The 21,977-nt window shown below is 43.1% G+C and overlaps 2 protein-coding genes across 2 annotated transcripts; both read right to left on the bottom strand.

Annotated features, from left to right (window-relative positions):
- Nucleotides 1–1,588: 1,588 nt before the first annotated feature.
- On the bottom strand, nt 1,589–10,285 carry LOC104578839 (serpin B6). The gene is made up of 8 exons (XM_088535662.1): nt 10,270–10,285; nt 7,831–7,943; nt 6,731–6,908; nt 4,372–4,509; nt 3,798–3,915; nt 3,437–3,579; nt 2,339–2,506; nt 1,589–2,245 (listed from the first exon to the last, which is right to left on the bottom strand). The coding sequence occupies exons 3-8, from the start codon at nt 6,896–6,898 to the stop codon at nt 1,841–1,843; spliced, it is 1,140 nt and encodes a 379-aa protein (XP_088391788.1). The 5' UTR covers nt 6,899–6,908; nt 7,831–7,943; nt 10,270–10,285; the 3' UTR covers nt 1,589–1,840.
- A 3,197-nt stretch (nt 10,286–13,482) lies between these two features.
- LOC148592111 (serpin B6-like) lies at nt 13,483–19,075 on the bottom strand. Its single transcript, XM_088535664.1, has 7 exons — nt 18,949–19,075; nt 17,849–18,026; nt 16,222–16,359; nt 15,659–15,776; nt 15,296–15,438; nt 14,197–14,364; nt 13,483–14,103 (listed from the first exon to the last, which is right to left on the bottom strand). Exons 2-7 carry the CDS (start codon nt 18,014–18,016, stop codon nt 13,696–13,698), a joined length of 1,143 nt encoding a protein of 380 aa, XP_088391790.1. The 5' UTR covers nt 18,017–18,026; nt 18,949–19,075; the 3' UTR covers nt 13,483–13,695.
- Nucleotides 19,076–21,977: the final 2,902 nt, after the last annotated feature.

Genomic DNA, 21,977 nt, shown 5'->3' with positions numbered 1-21,977 from the left:
TCTCTAGCTGCAGGCCTCCAACTAGACTTTACTCCACTGAGAACAACCCTGAGACCTCTGCCAGTCAGCCCGTCTGCTTTATAGTATATAGTACAAACCCTCCTGTCTGCCCAGCACAAGATGCCCGCTTCTCCCTGCTTGCTGGCAGCGTGACTTGTGCTGTTTCTAGCTTCTTTCCTTGCAAAGTTTCGTTTTAGACACCGACACCTCGCGCATTAGTGTTCAGAAATCAGGGGGCTCCCCGGCAGCACCGTTACTGTGGCTGCCCCGGGAATGAGTCAGTCCTGGAACCTCCTTGTTGTCGGCACAGCCTTTCTCCAGGCAGTCTAAAACATTATCGAACTTAGTATCTGAGCCAGCCCCCTGACTGGAAAAAGGTGGCTCTGTCTGCACCAAGTCCTATCCTGCCAAAAGAGACTTTGCTTTAGAACTAAAGGGACTCTTCACGCGGCCGCAGCCCGCGCGGGCGCGCAGGAGGGGACCCTCTTCACCCATTCTCGCAGCAGTCACCCCGAAGGGACCCCCGGCGCTCACGCCGCCCTCCCTCCCTCCCGCAGCCTACCTGCCCTGCGCGGAGCGGAGCGGAGCGGAGCGGAAGGGCCGGCCGAGCCGCCGGGGCCGCCCTGGGGCGGGGAGAGGGCAGAGGGGAGGGCAGCGCCGGCCCGCGCCGCCCATCGGGGCAGTGCCCGGAGCGGGGCGGGGGGCGCGGGTGCCCCCAGCCGCGGTTGTGCCTTGGTTCTGGGAACCTTTCCTTGACGTCACGAGTTCAGGGGAGGGCAACTTCGCACCGTTTGGATCCTGATTTGTTTTGGAGTTGGGCACAACAAACAGGGAAGCTTTGTCATCCATCCAGAATAACCTTCTTTTCAGCTGAAAATGGATGGAAAAGAAATGCAAATCCCACAGTACTCATAATTAATATTTTTTTATTTATATCGGGAACAGATAGAGCTAGAACAAGTCATTTCATGCATATCTTTGGCATCATTTACTAAGGTTGTTTAACAAAACATGAATAAGAAAATAAAGCCACAAAAATAAATCTTTGCCATTTAAATATTGCGTAGGCCCCATATACCTTTTATTAAATGACATGTTCTTTATATATGACAGAAATACCAGTTCTACTCCATGAGAGGCCACCATGTACAGTGGCTAATAAACCTTGCTGTCAGCTTGCGACAAAACACTGATCCTGGCCCCAAGAAGAGCTGTAAGGACATCTGCTACGTGGTCAGACATTTATTCCCACACCTGGCCAATTGCTTGTCGGGTTACTAACCCCATAAAATCTGTCCAGTTAGGATGCTTAGTAACACATACAGCAGGCTACCAAACCCTCCTTTCATCTGTAGAGAATATATCAAACAACAAATGGACCTGTCTGTGGGAGAAAAGAAAAAAGAAAGGAAAAAAGAGTGGGAGCAGAAGTAAGAGGGGACAGGGGTGGGATACAGCTTCAAAAATGGAATTAATTTCTGCCTTTTCCATGAGATCTCTGGTGTCTGGTGGCCAGAAAATGTCAAGCAAGTGAACCACATACAAGGATAAAAGTTTTCACTGAGCAAATAATTTTCTCCTCTTTTTTTTTTTTTTTTTAATGGCTCCAGGAAGTTAGAATAGTGTCTATTTAAGTACATTGCATAAAAGGTTTGTTAGAAATGGCAGTCTCTATCCATTTCTAATTGGCTCCGTTATTCCATGCAAGCTTGAGACGAAGACCAGTAAAGAGGATTCAGGCACTGTTGGAAAAGGCAGTGAGGACAAGAGAGTAATCCTATTGTAAAGGCACCTAAACTTATTGGAGTAATAGGGGCTCATCAGCCAAGACGTCTCCTGCTTAAGGAGAGCAAAACCTGCCACAGAACAAAATGGTAGAAGTTTTGTTGTGCCGGATGAAGAAGAGGAAGGGATGATCAGCAGTAAATTGTGGAACAATCATTGCACAGCGCAGCATCATCACCCCTGCTGTGGCAGCTGCGGCCTCAGTGCCTTCCTCATTGACTTCTATAAAGGACTTGTGAACCACTTCAGAGAGCACCAACTCGTTGCCAGAAGACATTCCTGAGAAGTCTGCTTTCATCGGGTCAAACACATCGGGCATTCCCATGCTGCCCAAAATGGGTTTCAGATCATAATTTTCTTCCAGTTTAAATCTGGGTAAAGACAGCCTCACCTCTGTGTAGTCCATCATTTCAGGTTTAATCCACTGCATCAGCTTCTCATATGAAAGTTCTCTTTCCAGCTAAAAAGAAATACATATATACATATATATATCAATATCAAACTCTTCCCTGGCAGGATAAAAACAGTCTTTGCATTTAGTTTAACAACTTACCCTTTCCAAGCCGGTGGATCCATCCTGGATTTCATCAGGGAGCAGGATGATCATGCTGAGTTCATTGTCCACATAAGGGACTTCAAGGATTTTGGTCTGCAAGTCCACATCGTAGGCCATATTAAATTTATGTTTCTTGAACATCATCTGCACAGGTTTGCTCTCATTCTGAAAACAAGGTGTGACAACAGTTAATCCTGAGCTAGTATGTGGGTCTTAAAATAAGAGATGGGCATCCAGTTACTCAGAGCTTTTTGAGATTTGCCTGTACAGAGAACTAGGACATGCTGTGGGGTACAGCCCTGTCTCTGCTTTTAGGGAAGCAATGGATAATGACTAAGGTTCCCTGGGTTTTAGTTTTGCATTGTTAATGTGGAAGTACATGTGAAGTGAGAGCCGAGAGGCAAGAACATGCTTTTACACACATGATCTTTAGCATTCCTTTTAATAGAGCTGCTAGGAAGGTCTGTCTTCCTTGCTTTATGTGACTGTGCAATAATCTCCATTTAGATAGTTTCATTTTTGTGTGGTTCTATCAAAATATTTTAATACTGTAATATTAAATATATTATTTTAATACACCACTAAACATGACAAAAAAAAAGTGATGGCACTACTTTGAGTCCTTAAAAATCACAGGAACATTAGGGAGAGGGGAGATTTTTCTTCCCCATTCTGTTCTCCATTGTCTCCTTCTGTTCTTTTTTTAACACGACCATCAGTTACTAATGTTTACTTCCTTGTTATCCTCCATTTCAGTTCGAGAGTCACATTCCTAGCTCTTGTTAAGGAAATCTGGTAACATTCCCAGAGTTTGGGATCACTTCCAAAAAGCAGGCCTGACCAGGAATCAAGTGGAAGACAGTATTTTTCTAAAGGAGCTGGAAATATTTGCAAAAGGCTGTTACATTACATCCATTTTGACATTGAAACATCTAGAAAGTATGTAAAACAACAGAAAATCAAAAAAAAGGGTGATTAGATATCAAAGGCACAGAAGTAATTCTATTAATCTTACCTGTGGTAACCCTGCACTAATGTATTTTTCTTAGCAAGTAGGATGTAACACTGTGCTGTCAGCATTGCAGGGTACCATACCTTGTTAAGTTTGAATGGCATTTCCATTGTCCTCTCTTTGTCAAACTGGGCCTCCCAGTTGCCTTTGAAATAGATGGCATTCACCAACACGAGTCTGGTCAGTGAGTTAATTATTCCCTCGGTCAGCAGGTTCTGAATTTTACCTTTGAGATACATTCAAAGGAAAACTAATTTTAACAGCATGGCATATATCTGATTATTAACAAATATAGTATCCCCTCTGTTTTTGATAGGTGATAGATGGTATCAATTTGATGGTGAGAGTTTTTTTTTAAATTGTCAAGTATTTTATCTTGAAATAGCAATTTATCTAAGCCTTGACTGCCTTTAAATGCAACATGGAGCTTTACAAAATACTTACCTTCTGTCTTCTCTTCCACCCAGCCATTTATTTGTTTTCTGGAATCCTCTGAAGAGTGCACAAAGTCAGTTCGTTCTAATCCAGCGTGATAGAATTTCTGACTTGATTCTGTAAACGACTACAATTGAACATTAAGCACAGATTCAGATTTATGCCTTCTGGTAATGGAAGTCTTAAAAATCACATGCTCTGGATTGACAAAGAAAAGACAAACTACAAATACTGTGTATGCTAAAGGAAAATAACAATTCTTTTTCATCATATTAACACACAATCAAGTGAAGAGAGAAATGACAGATATTTGGTCCCTGGGCAAAAAACATGTGAATTGTGCAGATTTAAGCTGGCAGTGTTTAGAGGGCCTTGCACTATCATAGGGCTATCAAATAGGAGCTTCGTGGACAAACTCAGATAACTATCATTTGGAGGACAGTCCTTTGCAAAACTAGGTCTCGAATCTAAAAAACCCCCCAAAACTAGCAAAGTAAAATATAATGCCTTTAACTGCCCTCCACAGAGAATGAGTAGTGTAGATGTTAGACATGAAAGCCCCACAACTTTGAGGTTTACTTACTGAAAGGAACTCAAATGTCTTTTCTCCATATAAGCGGTTGGCTGTTCTAAGCACGTACTTGGTGTTTGGATTGTTGATTTCAGAAAGAAGTGACTGATATCCGTTGTGGGCATCTGGAGCTTTGCTCAAGGAAAGCACCTGTAGAAAGATCAACATCCTCAGCCCAGTCCACATCTTTGAAGCATTTGATTCAGCATAATGCTTTTTACCAGTTTTGAAATTAAAAAGTGACCTGGTCACCCATAGCAAGCCATGGAAGAGAGCAGATTTTTCTTCTCAGCACCCATCTGGCACTTACTGTGCAAGTTGCACATGTTGTGTGCACAGCAGGATGTTGTGTGAGTAATAGTTAGCATGCAGAAGAGTCAGTGGCTATACAGCTCCCATCTCTCTATCCAACCATTTAGGGATATACAATTAAAAACAAATTTTGGTGCATACGACTTACTTTATATGAAAACATTTATTTTAAAGTTCTAATTTCTGAGTATGGTGTGCGTAAACGAATGTTTTAAATTCTCAGAGGATATATTTCAGTCAGCTCACTCGTATGAAATCTGTGGCAACCAAGATAAATATTTGGCATTTTTAGTTTTACCCAATAAGACTTCCTCACCAACATTTTACAATTCTAGTGCTGCCTTTTCCACACAGATTTAAAACTGAAATGATTCACAGAAGTCAAAGGAGTCATTCTAGATTGACACCAAGGTAGTAGTGCACTTTTTTTCTTAGCTGCATGTCAATCCTAAATATCTGATGGGAATCCTTAAATCCTCAAGCAAGATTCAAATGAAGTGATATGGAACAAGGCGTGACATTTCATTCCACTTAAATGGTTGCCTAAAGTAAAATAAATTCTGTTTGTTGCAAAAGAAGACCAGTGAGAGAGGATTTTTCTTCACAGAAAAGAAGAAGAGAGAGGATTTTTCTTCACAGCTCCCATCTGGCGCTTACTGTGCAAGTTGCACATGTTGTGTGCACAGCAGGATGTTGTGTGAGTAATAGTTAACATGCAGAAGGGTCAGTGGCTATACAGCTCCCATCTCACTATCTAAGCATCAGAGGATATACAATTAAAACCAAAATTTTAATCCATACTAACTTATTTATACAATATGTTTAAATAATATCATTCACCATATCTGGTTTTGAAAAAGTCCAGGCCCTTTCAGAGCATTTAAAGAGAACAAAAAATATATTTATCCTCCTCATTCACTTTGCAAAACTGAGTTATGCATAAATAGGAAAATGACTATGCATTTAATGCTGTCAGCTGCATAAACAGAGAAGTGTGCAAGTGGCATTTTCTACTTGAGTAAGTTAAAAAAAATGTCAGCCAGTTGTGCAGTTATCGCTTTCTTCTGTGGTAACAATAGCCCTTTTTCCAGCCCATTTCTCAGAATTGAAAACAACATTTTCTATAATGCCTTCAAATAACTATGACAATGAAACTGCTGTTGTTTGTGTTCCCAAATGGGGAACATATTCTATTCTGTCAGTCAGGTGCCTTTTTTTTTTTTTTTTTTTGCATTGTCTTCACCATTCTGCTCTCCCATCCCAATTTTACTGAAGAAGTAAATTAATTATGGTATGTAATAATGCCACACTTGTCATAAGTTATTATAGGAAATATGTTCATGAGTACAGGTGCTATTCCTTGATTTGAAATCTTTACATGAAAGGAGAGTTTCTTGATGACATGAAAACATTTATGAAATAAATCACTTTTTTTTTCTAAAGATCTGATTTATGAGTATGGTGTGCTAAAACCAGTGTCTTCAGTTCTCACAGATGTATTTCACTCAGCTTGATCAAATGCAATCTGCAGCAACCAAGACAAATATTCAATATATTTGGCTTAACACGATAAGACTTCTTCATTTTACAAGTCTTGTGCTGCTTCTTCTACCCAGATTTCAAAATGCAGTCAGGTATTGCTCCCAAGGAACAGCACAGAAGCACATCCAGTTTTGTAGCTGGACAACAATCTGCACAACCTCAAACACAAAACCTACCCACACTGTCTCACCTCACTATCTCTTACTAACATTCAAAAGGAACACCACTCAAAAGCAAACAGAAAGGAAATTTAAAAAAACTCTTAATTACAAAAACAAAAAAAACTCTTAATTACAAGAAGTTTCACCTACAAAAATACATACCAATTAAAAAATAAAAGGTACTGCTGAAGTCCATACTAAAGGAAGATCTCTGTTCCCTGAGGCCTGAATGACAACAACAACTGACTTTAAACAAGTCACTTTAAACCTTTAACAAGACTTTAAACAAGATTTTAAACAAGAGATTGGTGGTTCATGTGTTCATGCCACATTTGATATGTTTCATTTAGACTTACCTTTGCTATTTGGGCTTCAGTGTTACCTTTGGAACCCAGCAAAACCATAGACAGAGCAGAAGAAATACTGAACGGTGAAAAGAACAGGTTCTGCGCCCTGTTCTTTTCACATAGCTTTTTAAAGAGGTCGAGGGCAAAAGTGGTATTTGCTGCACTGAGGCATTCCATGGCTGAGAACCTGAGAGATGAAACACAAAAGAAGAGAGCCTCAGATGTATTTCGATCCAAAACGATAAATTGTTTCTGTCTTTATATTTCCCAGCATACCCATTTGTATATATTTTACCGTACCATACTTGCAACAAAGACAGCAGTCTCCACTGGTCTCACTAGGCTCTTCAGTGAGTAAATTATACCCTATCTTCTCAGGTAACACATATCACACAGAATCACAGAATGGTTGAGGTGGGAGGGGACCTCTAGAGATCATCTAGTCCAACCCCCCTGCTCCAACAGGGACACCTAGGGCACGTGGCACAGGGTGGCATCCAGGCGGGTTTGGAAGATCTCCGGAGAAGGAGACTCCACAACCTCTGTGGGCAGCCTGTTCCACGGCTCTGTCACCCTCACAGGAAAGAAGTTCTTCCTCACGTGGAGGTGGAACTTCCTGTGTTTCAACTTGTACCTATTATCCTGTCACTGGCCACCACGGAGAAGAGTTTGGCCCCATTCTCTTCACACTCTCCCCTCAGGTATTTGTATATGTTGATAAGATCCCCTTTCAATCTTCTCCAGGCTCAACAGGCCCAGCTCACTTAGCCTTCCCTCATATGATTAGGGGACTGCAGCATCTATGGCCTTCGTGGCTCCGCTGCACCCCCTCTAGCAGTTCCCCGTCCCTCTTGTACTGGGGAGCCCAGCACTGCACCCAATACTCCAGGTGCAGCCTCAGCAGAGCAGAGGACAGGAGCAGGATCCCCTCCCTCGACCTGCTGGCAACGCTCCTCCTGATGCAGGCCAGGATCCCATATATGGCAGTGACTATTTTGTTTAGAATTTGTTTAAATAGAAAAAGTCTCCTCTCGCTTCTCTAGGAAAATTATTGGTCCTTAGGGAAAAACAGAGGCCAGAAGATAAGCATCGGAATGGCAAACTCTTACCTTCTCTAAGTCTGCTTAACTCCCTTGGTATCTTCAGGTGACTTGTAAGCGCACAGGCTGTGTTTTATAGCTAGCAGCGTGGCTGGCAGAAGTCAGCAGAATGAACTGACCTACTAGATTAATAAGAGGAAAATAGCTATTGTTTAGTCATCATGACAGCAGATTATTATAATTTCCTGTTGCGATAAAAAGAGAAAAATCAAAGTCCATTTTAAGCTGCATTTTATTGCCTACGACACACAAGCATACAGCACAAAAGACAGAATATTATTGTACATGCACGCATGAATATGTATAATTCAAAGACTGTCAGACTCTATAGACAAAATAAAAAAGAAAAAAAAAAGAAACCTTAGCTGGAAACAATTCTCCAGTTCCACCCAAACAACACAGTAAATTAATTAAACTTACTGTTCAGCACAAGCAGAGGCCATCAGTGTCTTAAATTCACCTTAACTATCCCCAGTAACAGAATTTTCCTGCTGTCCTGATCCCTATCAAACCCTGTCAAGGTCTTTTGACTGAAGCACCATAAGTTCCACATGAACTTAAGGAATTTTTTTTTAACAGTGAGGATGACAGAGCACTGGAACAGGCTGCCCAGAGAGGTTGTGGAGTCTCCTTCTCCGGAGATCTTCAAAACCCGCTTGGGTGCCACCCTGTGCCACGTGCTTTAGGTGACCCTGCGTGTGCAGGGAGGTTGGACTAGATGGTCTCTAGAGGTCCCTTCCAACCTTAAGCATTCTATGATTCTATGATTCTATGAAACTGGCACAGCATTGGGGATAGCACTGCGCAGTGTTACTTGGGATGTTTTTGTAGGGTTTCCATGAAAAGTTAGGGTGTAGCAAAGGACATTCCCTTTTTCTTTTTTCTTGCCTGCTGAAAATCAGTGCTTTTAATCCAATTGTATGCAACATTTCAACACAAGGTTGGGAGTAGTTGTCCCCACTTTATTGGCCTCCCAGTAACGCAGCTATTGACACCCTTCTCCTCAAAGTGGTGTGATTTAGAGAAGATGCAGAATGACCACATTTTTATGCAACAACCACCCTTTCCCCCGTAACACAAGCATGCATTTGTCAGTTGATTTTACATTGCTCTCCAAAATGCCCTTAGAGATCAGAGATAAAGCTGGTAACAAGAGGCTAGATGAACTCTATGGCCTGCAGTGTCTCACTCCTCACTCCCATTTCTCTGGGGCAGAGCGCAGGTCACTGGCAAGGCACTTGAACAGGTTTCTGGGTGACCTGACTCTGCATGCCGGTCGCATTGTGAATGTGCTCACGTCTTCTTAACATAAATGGACAGTTATGCGTAAAGAACAGACTTTTTGAAGATAAAGGCTGTTTTGACAACACAGATCCTTCCAAAGGAGGTGTGTGGGTTAAACAGAGCACACATGCTGTGGCATCGCTGCAGCTACTGGTTTTGCCATGAAGGGATGTGGCTCAAACAAGGTGCAGCTCTCCTCTGACCTGTCCTCCCAGATAACCTTCCTGCAGACACCACAACGTGGATTAATGCTGGCACACGTGGAAGCCTCTCCTTCACAGCTCTGCCACCTCCCAGGAGCCCTCAGGCTCCCCATTTTGACACAGCCAGAAGGCAGAGGGGCTCTGCTGAACCACCTGTAGCACCTGACTCCATCAGTGTCAGCAGTGACCTCAGGGTGTAGAGTGCACACCTGGACCGAAACCACTTGTAACTCAAGGGCCCTCTCCCACAGAGAGGAGCTTCATTTCGAATTTGAAGCCACATAAAAGCATAACGAGACATTCACAGAGTTAAATCACTGCCTCCTTGGGCACCTGAGCATCTCCCACTCGCTTCCTATGCAGAACGGCATCAGGCTGCAGATTCGGGTGCCTCCAGCCCTCGCAGTAACCTGACAGCCACGGGCCTGCGGGGCAGCATCACCCGCTGCAGCGCCCCGCGTCGCCTCCCTCCTGGGATGAGCTGGTGCGAAGCGGGGATGCTGGAGCTTGGCTGCTCCCCACCAGCCTCTGGGGCTCTTCAGGGATGGGGAGCCTAAGATCCGGCTCCTTTGCAGCAAGGCCAGCCCGAGCAGCCCAGTCGGGTGGATGGGATGCCCAAGGGGGCGGGCTGGGGAATAAGGAAGCTGCCAGAGAGTCTCCTTGGAACCCGGGAGGGAATTAGGGAGGGGGCAGCGCAAAAGCACGCCGAAGTTCAGAATTACTGGTGAGGAACGAAGTCAGGAACGCATTCCCTATGCAGCAGTGCAATGCAAGTGGCAAAAGAAAAAGAAGCAAGTGCAGTAAAGAAACAGAGAAAAAAAATAAAAGAAAGGCAGAAGGAAAGAACAGCAAAGAACTCCCGCCCTGCTCTCGGGAGGGGGTGAGGAGCAAACCCGGCTCACAACCAACCCGGCTTCCCCTGAGAAGGAACATTTCAGGCCGGCGGAGCCGCCGCACTCACCGCGCTCCCCCGCTGCTGGCGGCGCCCGGCCTCCCCCCGCGCCGCCGGCCCTCGCCTCGCCCCGGAAGCCTCCCCGCCCGCCCGGGGCCGGGGCCGGGGCCGGGGCCGGGCCAACCCCTGAGGCGGGACTCGCCGCGGCCGCAAGCGGCCGTTAACCGCCGCGAGCGCCGCCCGGCGGGGCCGCCAGGGCCTGTCCGTCTGTCTGTCTCTATTTCAAAGGCGGTTTGTTGTAAACGCAGGCCACGCACCCGGAGGCTCTCTGGTGCCTGCATAGTGGTGGCAGAGCTGCACCGCTTTGGCCGGTCCCTGTGTGTTTGACGCTCTGGGTCAGCTGAATAGACATAAGAAAAGTGCATATAGATGCTTACCCACACATACATGCAGATAGATAAAGATAATCTTTAACTGCTGAGACTGAATCACCCAGCTGATTCAGTCGTACAGCTGGGTGTTGTAAGCAAGGCATATGATGGTAGGAGCAGGGTTGTCCCCCTTCCTTGGAGGTGTCATGTGGGTGGACTGCAAGGAGCTGATCAGGTGCTGAAGAGGAGGTTAGGCAGGCTCCGAGGTGGGCTAGCAGTAGATGTTCAGCTTTGGATCCTGGGCTCCAGTCATGGGGACCAGGGCCTGTTTTAGCCCACTCCAGTGAAGGGTATGGATATGCCCTAGCCGGCAGTGGAGCACTGGGGGCACTGGGCTATCCGGGATGGTCCGACCCAAATACTGCCCAGGGCTGCTCTGCCCATGCAAGGCATGTTGCACTCGTGCAGGCGCTGCAGTGCAGGACTGTCCCCTCAGGGTGTGAGAGAAGCGTGGGCAAAGCCAAAGTGGTGCTGGACACCCTGGGGCGTGCGGCAGGACGGGGAGCAGGGCTGGCTGCCTCTGCGGCTGTGCCAAGGGGACCTAAGGTTGTAATTCTCTTCCAGCTTCAATTTCAACTTCTAACACGTTGGCTGGTCTGGTCCATTCAGCTTGGTTTTGGTGTCCCAAATTCATCAGGAAAACGTAAACCAAAGCCCGTCTTCCTGTGCTGCAGCTGGAATGTGCTCTGTGTTCACAGGACATGCTCCTGCAAAATTCTGAGTGCGTCATCCTTGAAGGTGGTGAGGACAGGCCCAAACCCTCCGAGCAGTTCATGGAATTTTTTTAAGATGTCAGGAAGCCTATGAGTAAGCACAGTTCAGCCTGTGCAGTCTATTTGGTATTCCCAAAGGCCTCTCACCAAAGGTTTTTTGAGAAGATAAACATCCCTGAGTGTACAGAGAACACACTAATTTGTCCAAAAGATTTGAAACTAAGGGTAGGAAGAAATAGTGTCCACAGGGAAGGGACAGTGAAGTTGTACAGGGATCTTGCTAAAATATTTAGAATATAAAAATGGATATAAATATTTATAATGGAATACAATGGAATACAAATATTACAACATTTATTAATGAGCTAATAAAAGGATTAGTGTGTATAGGACGATATTAATATTTAGGAAAGAGATTTTTAAATAACAATAGACACTTTCATGAAAAAAAAGGCCAAGATTGCAATTGTGAAAAAGGCAGATATAATTTTAGATTATATAAGTAAAGGAGTAGGAAAGACAGAGAATATCAATATTCCACTCTACAAAGCCCTGTGCTTCCACAGATTCTTGCACAGCTCTGGTCTCGCCATCTCAGAAATGACCGAGTGTAAGAGATACAGAGAAGAGGGACAAGGATGGTCTGAAAAACAGAGGAGGTTCCTCTGGAGGAAAAAGGAACCGATGATGAGGCCAGCAGGGGGAAGGTTCAAGAGAAAGGGGAGTTGCCTACATAGACAAAGTAAAACCAAGTTGCACAGATCAGGTATTGTCTCTGTTTTGATTTCGAAGATCTGAGTTCATGAATTCTGTAGTAATTTATCTACTAGCTCACTGTAGCTCTTTCTGTATATGTTTCTTACTGAAATGAGATGTACGTGTAGATTGCAAGCAAGCAGTGTTTTCAGGAAAGGCAGTAGTGGTTGAACTTTTCTGTTCTGAGAGATTTTTTTTTCTGAGTATACTATCTTCCTTTTCTTTGGTATCCCTTAAGAAATCCTTGTCATCTCACAAGGACCTTCTTCACTTGCAGTCTGATGAATATGGAAAACCAGTGGTGACGACAAATGTTCATAAAAAGAGTTATGCAGGTAATCAGCTTATGTGAGAACTAGCTGTAAGGTGATACATTCCTAATTTTAGAGTTTACCTCAGCTGTCTGCATTATATTGTCACTGCATCGTGCTGTATTGCACTACTCCGCATGCACAGAAAGAAAAGAAAGAGAAAGGGAAGTTCCCTACATAGACCAGGTTCACTCCCACATTGTCTGCAAATGGTGTTATGAGAAATGGCAGTCGAAGTAAACTGTATTTTACAGTATTCAGGGAACCTGACATAGAACAGTGAGGTCTTAACCAGGTACAGGAAAGCTTTGTCATCCATCCAGAAGTTCTCACAGTACAGCTGAAAAAGAAATGCACTATTTATGGATCAAAAAGGAGTGCAAATCCCATAGCACTCATAATTAGTTCTTTAATTATGTTGGGAACAGGAGCAGCTAAAACAAATGACTGTATTTGGAAAGTCATTTCAACCATACTTTTGGTATTATTTACTAAGTGTGTTCAACAAAACATGAATAGGAAAGGATAAAGCTATAAAAAATGTTTGCCATTTAAATATTGCATAGGCCCCATGTACTTTCTATTAAATTACATACTTTTTATGTTATGATAGAAATATCAGTCCTACTCCATGAGAGGCCTCCATGTACAGTGGCTAATAAATCTTGGTGTCAGCTGGCGATAAAAAAATGATCCTGGCCCCTTGAAGATTTGTAAGGACATCTTACACAGGTCATACATTTATTCCCACACCTGGCCAAGTGCTTGTCTGGTTACTACCCTGCCAAAATCTGTCCAGTTAGGATGCTTAGTGACATGTACAGCAGGCTGCCAAACCCTCCTTCCATCTGTAGAGAATGTAAAGAAAAAGGGGACAAGGGTGAGAAATGAGTTCCAAGAAACAAAATTTATTTCTTCATTGTCTATGAGACCTGACTCTCTCACTTACTGTCTGGTGGCCAGAAAAAGTGAAGTGAACCACAAGCGTGGATGGAAGTATTCACTGAGCTTTGTTTGTTTGTTTGTTTTGTTGTTTTGTTTTTAATGCCTCCAGGATGTTAGAATAGTGTCTATTTAAGCACATTGCATAAAAGGTGTGTTAGAAATGGCAGTCTCTATCCATTTCTAAGTGGCTCCGTTATTCCATGCAAGATTGAGATGAAGACCAGTAAAGAGGATTCAGGCACTGTTGGAAAAGGCAGTGAGCACAAGAGAGTAATCCTATTGTAAAGGCACCTAAACTTATTGGAGTAATAGGGGCTCATCAGCCAAGACGTCTCCTGCTTAGGGAGAGCAAAACCTGCCACAGAACAAAATGGTAGAAGTTTTGTTGTGCCGGATGAAGAAGAGGAAGGGATGATCAGCAGTAAATTGTGGAACAATCCTTACAAGGCTTGACCCAATCAATGCTATTGCGGTGGCAGCTGCGGCTTCAGTGCTTTCTTCGTTGACTTCTATAAAGGACTTGTGAACCATTTCAGAGAGCACCAACTCGTTGCCAGAAGACATTCCTGAGAAGTCTGCTTTCCTCAGGTCAAACGCATCGGGCATTCCCATGCTGCCCAAAATGTGTTTCAGATCATAATTTTCTTCCAGTTTAAATCTGGGTAAATACAGCCTCACCTCTGTGTAGTCCATCATTTCAGGTTTAATCCACTGCATCAGCTTCTCATATGAAAGTTCTCTTTCCAGCTAAAAAGAAAAACATATATACATATATATATCAATATCAAACTCTTCCCTGGCAGGATAAAAACAATCTTTGCATTTAGTTTAACAACTTACTCTTTCCAAGCCAGTGGATCCATCCTGGATTTCATCAGGGAGCAGGATGATCATGCTGAGTTCATTATCAACATAAGGGACTTCAAGGATTTTGGTCTGCAAGTCCACATCATAGGCCATATTAAATTTATGTTTTTTGAACATCATCTGCACAGGTTTGCTCTCATTCTGAAAAGAAGGTGTGACAACAGTTAATCCTGAGCTAGTATGTGGGTCTTAAAATAAGAGATGGGCATCCAGTTACTCGGAGCTTTTTGAGATTTGCCTGTATAGAGAACTAGGACATGCTGTGGGGTACAGCCCTGCCTCTGCTTTTAGGGAAGCAATGGATAATGACTAAGGTTCCCTGGGTTTTAGTTTTGCATTGTTAATGTGGAAGTACATGTGAAGTGAGAGCCGAGAGGCAAGAACATGCTTTTACACACATGATCTTTAGCATTCCTTTTAATAGAGCTGCTAGGAAGGTCTGTCTTCCTTGCTTTATGTGACTGTGCAATAATCTCCATTTAGATAGTTTCATTTTTGTGTGGCTCTATCAAAATATTTTAATACTGTAATATTAAATATATTATTTTAATACACCACTAAACATGACAAAAAAAAAGTGATGGCACTATTTTGAGTCCTTAAAAATCACAGGAACATTAGGGAGAGGGAAGATTTTTCTTCCCCATTCTGTTCTCCATTGTCTCCTTCCGTTCCTTTTTTAACACAGACCATCAGTTACTAATGTTTACTTCCTTGTTATCCTCCATTTCAGTTCGAGAGTCACATTCCTAGCTCTTGTTAAGGACATCTGGTAACATTCCCAGAGTTTGGGATCACTTCCAAAAAGCAGGCCTGACCAGGAATCAAGTGGAGGGCAGTATTTTTCTAAAGGAGCTGGAAATATTTGCAAAAGGCTGTTACATTACATCCATTTTGACATTGAAACATCTAGAAAGTATGTAAAACAACAGAAAATCAAAAAAGAGGGTGATTAGATATCAAAGGCACAGAAGTAATTCTATTAATCTTACCTGTGGTAACCCTGCACTAATGAATTTTTCTTAGCAAGTAAGATGTAACACTGTGCTGTCAGCATTGCAGGGTACCATACCTTGTTAAGTTTGAATGGCCATTGCTTTGTCATGTGTTTGTCGAACTTGGCCTCCCAGTTGCCTTTGAAATAGATGGCATTCACCAACACGAGTCTGGTCAGTGAGTTAATAGTTCCCTTGGTCAGCAGGTTCCGAATTTTACCTTTGAGATACATTCAAAGGAAAACTAGTTTTAACGGCATGGCATATATCTGATTACCAACAAATGTAGTATCCCCTCTGTTTTTGATAGGTGATAGATAGTATCAATTTGATGGTGAGAATTTTTTTTTTTAAATTCTGAAGTATTTTATCTTGAAATGGCTGTTCATCTAAGCCTTGACTGCCTTTAAATGCAACATGGAGCTTTGCAAAATAGTTACCTTCTGTCTTCTCTTCCACCCAGCCATTTATTTTTTTTCTGGAATCCTCTGAAGAGTGCACAAAGTCAGTTCGTTCTAATCCAGCGTGATAGAATTTCTGACTTGATTCTGTAAATGACTACAATTGAACATTAAGCACAGATTCAGATTTATGCCTTCTGGTAATGGAAGTCTTAAAAATCACATGCTCTGGATTGACAAAGAAAAGACAAACTACAAATACTGTGTATGCTAAAGGAAAATAACAATTCTTTTTCATCATATTAACACACAATCAAGTGAAGAGAGAAATGACAGATATTTGGTCCCTGGGCCAAAAACATGTGAATTGTGCAGATTTAAGCTGGCAGTGTTTAGAGGGCCTTGCACCATCATAGGGCTATCAAATAGCAGCTTCATGGACAAACTCAGATAACTATCATTTGGAGGTCTCACTAGGTCTCAAATCTAAAAAAAACCCCAAAACTAGCGAAGTAAAATATAATGCCTTTAACTGCCCTCCACAGAGAATGAGTAGTGCATATGTTAGACATGAAAGCCCCACAACTTTGAGGTTTACTTACTGAAAGGAACTCAAGTGTCTTTTCTCCATATAAGCGGTTGGCTGTTCTAAGCACGTACTTGGTGTTTGGATTGTTGATTTCAGAAAGAAGTGACTGATATCCGTTGTGGGCATCTGGAGCTTTGCTCAAGGAAAGCACCTGTAGAAAGATCAACCTCAGCACAGTCCACATCTTTGAAGTACTTGATTCAGCATAATGCGTTTTACCAGTTTTGAAATTAAAAAGTGACCTAGTCACCCATAGCAAGCCATGGAAGAGAGCAGATTTTTTTTCACAGCTCCCATCTGGCACTTACTGTGAACGTTGCACATGTTGTGTGCACAGCAGGATGTTGTGTGAGTAATAGTTAACATGCAGAAGGGTCAGTGGCTGTACAGCTCCCATCTCACTAGTGATCCAAGCATCAAGGGATATACAATTAAAACCAAAAACTTCAATCCATACTAACTTATTTATACAGTACGTTTAAATAATATCATTCACCATATCTGGTTTTGAAAAAGTCCAGGCCCTTTCATAGCGTTAAAAGAGAACAAAACATATGTTTATCCTCCTCTACAAAAATGAGTTATGCATAAATAGGAAAATGACTATGCATTTAATGCTGTCAGCTGCATAAACAGAGAAGTGTGCAAGTAGCATTTTCTACTTGAGTAAGTTAAAAAAAAATGTCAGCCGGTTGTGCAGTTATCGCTTTCTTCTGTGGTAACAATAGCCCTTTTTCCAGCCCATTTCTCAGAATTGAAAGCCACCTTTTCTATAATGCCTTCAAATAACTATGACAATGAAACTGCTGTTGTTTGTGTTCCCAAATGGGGATCATATTTTTATTCTGTCAGTCAGGTGCCTTCTTTTTTTTTGCTTTGTCTTCATCATTCTGCTCTCCCATCTCAATTTTACTGAAGAAGTAAATTAACTATGGTATGTAATAATGCTACACTTGTCATAAGTTATTATAGGAAATATGTTCATGAGTACAGGTGCTATTCCTTGATTTGAAATCTTCACATGAAAGGAGAGTTTCTTGATGACATGAAAACATTTATGAAATAAATCACTTTTTTTTCTAAAGATCTGATTTATGAGTATGGTGTGCTAAAACCAGTGTCTTCAGTTCTCACAGATGTATTTTACTCAGCTTGATCAAATGCAATCTGCAGCAACCAAGAAAAATATTCAATATATTTGGCTTACACGATAAGACTTCTTCACCAACATTTTACAAGTCTTGTGCTGCTTCTTCTACCCAGATTTCAAAATGCAGTCAGGTATTGCTCCCAAGGAACAGCACAGAAGCACATCCATTTTTGTAGCTGGACAACCATCTGCACAACCTCAAACACAAAACCTACCCACACCGTCTCAACCACTCACACTCACCACTCAAAAACAAACAGAACTGAAATTAAAAAAAAAATCTCTTAATTACAAGAAGTTTCAGCTACACAAATACATACCAATTAAAAAATAAAAGGTACTGCTGAAGTCCATACTAAAGGAAGATCTCTGTTCCCTGAAGCCTGAATGACAACAACAACTGAGCATGAGCACAGGCCACAGACCTTAAAAAAAGAGATTGGTGGTTCATGTGTTCAGGCCACATTTGATATGTTTCATTTAGACTTACCTTTGCTATTTGGGCCTCAGTGTTACCTTTGGAACCCAGCAAAACCATAGACAGAGCAGAAGAAATACTGAACGGTGAAAAGAACAGGTTCTGCGCCTTGTTCTTTTCACACAGCTTTTTAAAGAGGTCGAGGGCAAAAGTGGTATTTGCTGCACTGAGGCATTCCATGGCTGAGAACCTGGGAGATGAAACACAAAAGAAGAGAGCCTCAGATGAATTTCGATCCAAAACAATAAATTGTTTCTGTCTTTATATTTCCCAGCATACTCATTTGTATATATTTTACCGTACCATACTTGCAACAAAGACAGCAGTCTCCACTGGTCTCACTAGGCTCTTCAGTGAGTAAATATAGCCTATCTGCTCAGGTAACATATATCACACAGAATCACAGAATGGTTGAGGTTGGAGGGGACCTCTAGAGATCATCTAGTCTCAGCCCCCCTGCTCCAACAGGGACACCTAGGGCACGTGGCACAGGGTGGCATCCAGGCGGGTTTGGAAGATCTCCGGAGAAGGAGACTCCACAACTTCTCTGGGCAGCCTGTTCCACGGCTCTGTCACCCTCACAGGAAAGAAGTTCTTCCTTACGTGGAGATTAAACTTCCTGTGTTTCAACTTGTACCTATTATCCTGTCACTGGCCACCACGGAGAAGAGTTTGGCCCCATTCTCTTCACACTCTCCCCTCAGGTATTTGTATATGTTGATAAGATCCCCTTTCAATCTTCTCCAGGCTCAACAGGCCCAGCTCACTTAGTTTTCCCTCATACAATTAACGGACTGCAGCATCTATGGCCTTCGTGGCTCCGCTGCACCCCCTCTAGCAGTTCCCCGTCCCTCTTGTACTGGGGAGCCCAGCACTGCACCCAATACTCCAGGTGCAGCCTCAGCAGGGCGGAGGAGAGGAGCAGGATCCCCTCCCTCGACCTGCTGGCAACGCTCCTCCTGATGCAGGCCAGGATCCCATATATGGCAGTGACTATTTTGTTTAGAATTTGTTTAAATAGAAAAAGTCTCCTCTCGCTTCTCTAGGAAAATTATTGGTCTTTAGGGAAAAACAGAGGCCAGAAGATAAGCATCGGAATGGGAAACTCTTACCTTCTCTAAGTCCGCTTAACTCCCTTGGTATCTTCAGGTGACTTGTAAGCGCACAGGCTGTGTTTTATAGCTAGCAGCGTGGCTGGCAGAAGTCAGCAGAATGAACTGACCTACTAGATTAATAAGAGGAAAATAGTTATTGTTTAGTCACCATGACAGCAGGTTATTATAATTTCCTGTTGCAATAAAGAGAGAAAAATCAAAGTCCATTTTAAGCTGCATTTTATTGCCTATGAAACACAAGCATACAGTACAAAAGGCAGAATATTATTGTACATGCATGCATCAATATGTATAATTCAAAGACTGTCAGACTCTATAGACAAAATAAAAAAGAAAAGAAAAAAAAGAAACCTTAGCTGGAAACAATTCTCCAGTTCCACCTCAAACAACACAGTAATTTAATTAAACTTACTGTTCAGCACAAGCAGAGGCCATCAGTGTCTTAAATTCACCTTAACTATCCCCAATAACAGAATTTACCTGCCCTCCTGATCCCTACCAAAACCTGTCAAGATCTTTTGACCAGCACTGGCACCGCATTGGGGATAGCACTATGCAGTGTTATTTGGGATGGTTTTGTAGGGTTTCCATGAAAAGTTAGAGTGTAGCAAAGGACTCTACCATTTTTTTTCCCTGTCTGCTGAAAATCAGTGCTTTTAATCCAATTGTATGCAACATTTCAACACAAGGTTGTGAGTAGGAATCCCCACTTTCTTGGCCTCCCAGTAACGCAGCTATTGACACCGTTGTCCTCAAAGTGGTGTGATTTAGAGGAGAAGATGCCGAATGACCACATTTTCATGCAACAACCACCCTTTCCCGCATAACATAAGCATGCATTTGTGAGTTGATTTTACATTGCTCCCCAAAATGCCCTTAGAGATCAGAGATAAAGCTGGTAACAAGAGGCTAGTTTAACTCTATGGCCTGCAGCGTCTTATTCCTCACTCCCATTTCTCTGGGGCAGAGCACAGGTCACTGGCAAGCCACTTGAACAAGTTTCTGGGTGACCTGACTCTGCATGCTGGTCACATTGTGAATGTGCTCACGTCTTCTTAACATACATGGACACTCGTGTAAACAACACACTTTTGGAAGAGAAAGCCTGTTTTTAAAACACAGATCCTTCCAAAGGAGGTGTGTGCGTTAAACAGAGCACACATGCTGCGGCATCGCTGCAGCTCCTGCTTTTGCCATGAAGGGATGTGGCTCAAACAAGGTGCAGCTCTCCTCTGACCTGCCCTCTCAGATAACCTTCCTGCAGAAACCACAATGCGGATAAGTGGCTGGCACACGTGGAAGTCCACATGCTCAGCGGTGCAGCGAGGCCACAGCTACCTGAAAAAAAGCAGCAGGGCTTGAGGATTTTAATAATTTAATTAATTCTATATAGATTGGCATTTGCTGTAAACACAAGCCAGCCACCTGGAGACTCTTTGGTGCCTGCATAGTGGTGGCAGAGCTGCACTGCTCTGTGCAGTCCCAGTGTGTTTGAAGCTCTAGGTCTGGTGAATAGACTGAAGAAAAGTGCATATAGATGCATACACACGCATACATGCAGATATATGAAGGGAATCTTTAAAGTAAGTGCAAAGGTAACGGACGCAAAATTAAGAGTTGATTCAGTCATACAGCTGGGTGTTGTAAGCAAGGCATATGATGGTAGGAGGGTTGTCCCCCCTTCCTTGAAGGTGTCATAGGTGGAATGCAAGGAGCTGATCAGGTGCTGAAGAGGAGGTTAGGCAGGCTCCGAGGTGGGCTAGCAGTAGATGTTCAGCTTTGGATCCTGGGCTTCAGTCACGGGGACCAGGGCCTGTTTTAGCCCACTCCAGGGAAGGGTATGGATATGCCCCTTGCTGGCAGTGGACCATGGGGGGCACTGGGCTATCCGGGATGGTCCGACCCAAATACTGCCCAGGGCTGCTCTGCCCATGCAAGGCATGTTGCACTCGTGCAGGCGCTGCAGTGCAGGACTGTCCCCTCAGGGTGTGAGAGAAGCGTGGGCAAAGCCAAAGCGGTGCTGGACACCCTGGGGCGTGCGGCAGGACAGGGAGCAGTGCTGGCTGCCTCTGCGGCTGTGCCAAGGGGACCTAAGGTTGTAATTCTCTTCCAGCTTCAATTTCAACTTCTAACACGTTGGCTGGTCTGGTCCATTCAGCTTGGTTTTGGTGTCCCAAATTCATCAGGAAAACATAAACCAAAGCCCGTCTTCCTGTAGTGCAGCTGGAATGTGCTCTGTGTTCACAGGACATGCTCCTGCAAAATTCTGAGTGCGTCATCCTTGAAGGTGGTGAGGACAGGCCCAAACCCTCCGAGCAGTTCATGGAATTTTTTTAAGATGTCAGGAAGCCTATGAGTAAGCACAGTTCAGCCTGTGCAGTCTATTTGGTATTCCCAAAGGCCTTTGGTAAGACCTCTTACCAAAGGATTTTGGAGAAGACAAACACCTATGAGTGTACAGAGAAAGGGCTAATTTGTCTAAAAGATTCAAAACTAAGGGTAGGAAGAAATAGTGTCCATGGGGAAGGGATGGTGGAGTTGTACAGGGATCTTGCTAAAATATTTAGAATATAAAAATGGATATAAATATTTATAATGGAATACAATGGAATACAAATATTACAACATTTATTAATGAACTAATAAAAGGATTAGTGTATATAGGACGATATTAATATTTAGCAAAGAGATTATTAAATAACAATAGACACTTTCATGAAAAAAAGGCCAAGACTGCAATTGTGAAAAAGGCAGATATAATTTTAGATTATATAAGTAAAGGAGTAGGAAACACAGAGAATATCAATATTCCACTCTATAAAGCCCTGCGCTTCCACAGATTCTTGCACAGCTCTGGTCTCGCCATCTCAGAAATGACCAAGTGTAAGAGATACAGAGAAGAGGGACAAGGATGGTCTGAAAAACAGAGGAGGTTCCTCTGGAGGAAAAAGGAACCGATGATGAGGCCAGCAGGGGGAATGTTCAAGAGAAAGGGGAGTTGCCTACATAGACAAAGTAAAACCAAG

Source organism: Tinamus guttatus, unplaced genomic scaffold, assembly GCF_059628265.1.
Source record: "Tinamus guttatus ecotype Peru unplaced genomic scaffold, ASM5962826v1 Tinamus_guttatus_pri_ptg000639l, whole genome shotgun sequence".
In the NCBI taxonomy this organism is placed as follows: domain Eukaryota; kingdom Metazoa; phylum Chordata; class Aves; order Tinamiformes; family Tinamidae; genus Tinamus; species Tinamus guttatus.
This window is presented reverse-complemented; position numbering and strand designations above follow the sequence as displayed.